The sequence below is a fragment of the Physeter macrocephalus genome, chromosome 12, assembly GCF_002837175.3.
Source record: "Physeter macrocephalus isolate SW-GA chromosome 12, ASM283717v5, whole genome shotgun sequence".
Lineage (NCBI taxonomy): Eukaryota > Metazoa > Chordata > Mammalia > Artiodactyla > Physeteridae > Physeter > Physeter macrocephalus.
The window spans coordinates 57,124,336-57,128,732 of record NC_041225.1 but is presented as its reverse complement, the minus strand read 5'-3'; the positions used below and the strand labels follow the sequence as shown (position 1 = coordinate 57,128,732).

The following is a 4,397-nucleotide window of genomic DNA, read 5'->3' as shown; positions in this document are numbered from 1 at the left end:
CTGTATAGCACAGGGAACTATATTCAATATCCTGTGATAAACCAAAATGGGAAAGAATATGAAAAAGAATACATATATGTATAACTGATTCAGTGCTATATAGCAGAAATTAACACAACATTGCAAATCAACTATACTTCAATAAAATTTTTTAAAAGAGAGGAAGAAGAAAATAGAAATCAACCACAGTCATTACCCGGAATGAAAACACACACACACACTCACATGTAGAAATACACTGTTTAATAAAAGATTTTTTTTTTTACTAACAATATATTGCAAATATATTTTCATAGGAGACATCACTACTTTTGTCAATTCTAATACTAACCAGCTGTGTAAGAATGAGCCATCTCTTAAAATCTCTGGTTATCAGTTTTTGCACCTGTCAAGGGAAGAATCTGGAAGTTGACTGCTAAAATCCAGCAAGGTTGGATAGGTAAGTGAGACCTTTGGATGAAATATTTTAAAGGCCAGGTAGAGCAGTTTGGGCATCAGTGAACTACGGCGGGCTCCTAAGCCAAAGACCTTCTCAACTCCATTATTTTTTTTTAATATTTAAAATTATTTATTTTATCATTATGCACATTGAAGGAAAGCATTATAGACAGCAGAGTTCTTTCCCACCATAAAATTTACACCCATTTAATTAGCTAGAAACACTAGCTTGAAGAGGTACTGATCTGTTCCATCTGTAATAATTTCTCTACAGCAAACAGTCGTCTTATAGTTGGAACATGTTGAAGAAAACATTATCTCACAAGTCTTTTTTTGTCGAGTCTCAATCACCAAGAGTTCAAGGGACTTTGAGAGAATCCTGGTGTCCTGCATGGCCTGATGAATGCATTAAAATCAAGCAGTGTATTTGTATTCTGAAACTACTCTTAGATCCGTACAAATGTTACTTGGGTTGTGGAGCTCACGTTTCTCCCGCTGGCACTATGACATCTGAAGGACATTTTGTCGTGAAAGTTTCACACCAGTTTTGTTTTGTTCCTTCTTCGTTAGCCGCTGTGCTTCCTTTTCCATTTTCTTCCTTTCTGCTGCTCTCTTTGCTCTGTCTGCTATCTTCTGCTGCCTCAGAACTTCTTCGGCTTGCCAGGCCGCATCTTCTTCTTCTTCCCATGCATTGGTATTTTCCCGCCAGGTATCCAAGTCACCTAAGTCAGGAGACTGATGAATAAAAGGCATATCTTGTGTAACTGCTAGTCTACTAGAGAAACCCGTGCTACCATCTGGGCTGCCCAAATTTAATGGTTCTCCCTTCTTAATAATGATTTTCTGGGTTTTCCTTATAGTTGGTGTCACGTCCTTAAAATAGTCAGGTTCCAGTTGTTCTAAAGCATTTTGCTGTGTTGCCACATTCCCACTCCCTCCTTCAATCTTTACACTGGTGGGTGCATCTTCATCCCAGGAAGTCCACTCTTCAACATCTGTCTGCTTAGGAACTGATGAATAACCCAGTGTAGTTGGCAAAGTTCTTTGGTCTCCACTTAATTTCCGTCCTCTGCCAGGTCTGCGTGTTAATCTCTTTAGGAATGAAAATACTGTTGCTAGGCAGGTACAAACTTTAAATAACCGAAAACTGTGTGCTACCCACGGTGGGAATCAAAACCTGCCCCTCCCCCTCCCCGCCCACCCGGCGGAGGCTCCCAGCTGCTGCGGGCTGCGCGCGCACACAAGGCGCGCGCACGCGCGCTGCTGGTCGCTTCCTCGAGCTTGCGCTCCGCCGGGTCAGTCCCAGCCCCGCTTATTCAAAGCTGGGCGCGCGCTCAGCATCTCAGCCGCCGCCGCCGCCGCTGCTGCCACGCAGCTGCCATAGCCGCCCCCTCGTCGGGAAACCCTCCCCCAGTCCCTCCTCCTGCCTCAAGGCGGCTCTCGGTAGTTCAACTCCATTATTTTATATTCTTTTTTTTTCTTCTTTTTTTTAGTTCTTATAACGCCGTTTGAAATTTTAAGATAGTCCCCCAAACACAAGTTTATTTTCTTCCTATTTTCCTGTCATTTCCTGAAAATAATACATTTGTTTTTCTTAGTCTATGAAATGAGCCTTGTTATATACAAGCCACATGTAAGAAGTTGTAGCCTCGGCTTCTGAAGAGTGGAAGATATGAAAACCCATGACTCCTCCTGCTTCCGTGGACTTAGGGCCATGCTCTTAATTAAGATCCTCCTCCTAAATCCCGTTGACAGTACCTCACCAGCTGATACACCCTTGGCTTGCCTCGCATCTAATAATATCCTGGATCTGGATTTCCTTTCAGATGTTTCTAAATTTGATTCCTCTTCGTTTCAGCCACAGAGCAATCCCAGAGTAAAGGGCAAAGAAGGTTAGAGGCCTTTTTTCACCCCTGGGAATCTTAGAAACCCAAGAAGGGATTCTCCCAAGAAGGGACTCTTCAGGATAAAAGATCTCCCCGTGGGGAGATGCCTAAACGCCTTTATCTGGCGTGTGGCATTTGTGCCTTCTTACGGTAAATTCCTTTAGGGATGTGATTTCTAACAGCCTTTCCTGGAATCGGTGGATGCCGTCATGTACAATATACAACCTGAGAAGAGCAATTCTGACACAGAACTGGAGTCCATAAACAAATTAGCCCCCGTGTCCCTCTGTCACGGTCTCTTCCCTATCTGTGTGGCATGGTTTTACTTTGTCACAGGCCACGTTTCCTAACCCACGTGGTTTCATTTGGGTTAACCTCTAATGTTCCAATCGTTTCAATGACATCCCATCACTATCCTTAGACTAGCAGCTTCTAAGCGTGATTTCTCAGCACTGGTCTGCAGGTTGACACCCAGATGTCCCGCGCTCCTCAATACTCAGTGGCTCCCACTTAGGGAACGTAAGAAGAGAACCCGTACTGTGAGCACCCTCCAAGGGCCCAGGCACTCTGCTTGGCATTTATGTTCACTATCTTACCTCATCATTATAACCATATAGTCTGTAAATATTATCACTTATTATTATTATTATTATTATTTTTACAAAGAAACCAAATCTCAGAGAAGTCACTCTCCTCTTGCACATCACCATGTCACGTGGGACATGAAAGAGCTACAGTTAAAGCCCTCAGCTCTGACTCCTCCCAGATGAGACCAGAACCTTTCAAGGAAATCCCTAGAGGAAACAGGAGAACAGAGCAAAGAACTGTGGGGTTTTTTTCCTCACAGAGCAGATCTGGCACAGCTGATGAGCCACAGTTCGTTCTCGAGTACCCGTTGACACTCTTTTGCTCGAGGTCTGTTGCGAAAGATGGGGTAAGTTGAGATGGAGGTGGTAGAGGAGCAGGGAATTGGGGAGCCTCATTTGAGCTTCTAGGTGCTGGTGGATCCTTCTGACCTATGACACACAATCCTGGGGGCCACTCTTCAAGTTCTTCTCCTGGGAGACTTAAAGACAAAGCTCCTTGTCTGAGCTGAGCAGCTCCAGGCAGACGAAGGACGGCAGGAGTTTTGTCAAAATGCCAAATGGATGGCCAAGAGGAAAAAGAGGAAGATAGTAGCGATGGCATCCTCTGGAGATGGCTGGCTAGTCACGGTCCAGTGTAGGCTTGGCTCTATTAGCTGTGAGGTGGGGACGTACATTAAGATACCAGTCAGCAGTGTGGCCCCGTGAAAGCCATTCTTTATGACTGAAGTAAAGCAAAAATTTGGTTTTGAATTCTTATCATCATTCCCTGACTCCCCAGCCACTACTACACACGTGTGCACGCACCCATACACCCACAAACACAGAAGCTTGATATCTTGCCTTTGGAATTCTCAGGATGACATATCAACCCTGCCCTGGGTAGTAATACATATACCTCCAGAACTAGGAAAAAGGGCCTGGTTTTTAGCCTTCAAGAGGTAATGGGGAGGTTTTCTAGCACAAGATCATAACGTTTCCCTGCCTTCCAAGTCCTCGGTTGGCACAGGTCATCTTAATTCCCTACCCTCTCCCAGTCCCCTCGTGATTCTCAGCAAGAGGCTGCGATGGCAGTGGCTGACCCCAGGCTGTCCCGGCTGCCTGAAGTAAAACGTACTGCTCTTCTTCTCACTTGCTGGAGAGGAATGAAGAAAGTGTGTTACACACCAATATCAGGGGAAGATTGACCTGCAGGGTAATCTATGACACAGAGGAGGAAGAAGAGATCAAATGTAGCTAGTGCAAACTGAGTTAGCTACAAAGGCGGAAGAAACCGCACAGCAGATCTTGAGAAGAAAGAAAGAAGAGAAAAAGGCAGAATTATAAACCAGTTTAACCACAAGAGTGAGGATAACCAAGGACGCTGAGTGAATCAGACCGTGGAGGGGTAAGGCCCAGTTAAGGCTGCACTGGGCACACACTGCCCTGGCCATCACACATGCACCTATTCTGATCGGATTTCAATGAGAAAAATTACATGTGAATAAAA

The 4,397-nt window shown here is 44.7% G+C and overlaps 1 protein-coding gene across 1 annotated transcript; it reads right to left on the bottom strand.

Moving 5' to 3' along the window:
• Window positions 1-899: 899 nt before the first annotated feature.
• On the bottom strand, window positions 900-2,928 carry LOC112063612 (receptor-binding cancer antigen expressed on SiSo cells-like). Its single transcript, XM_055088845.1, has 2 exons — window positions 2,921-2,928; window positions 900-1,585 (listed from the first exon to the last, which is right to left on the bottom strand). Exons 1-2 carry the CDS (start codon window positions 2,926-2,928, stop codon window positions 940-942), a joined length of 654 nt encoding a protein of 217 aa, XP_054944820.1. The 3' UTR covers window positions 900-939.
• Between the last annotated feature and the right edge of the window lie 1,469 nt (window positions 2,929-4,397).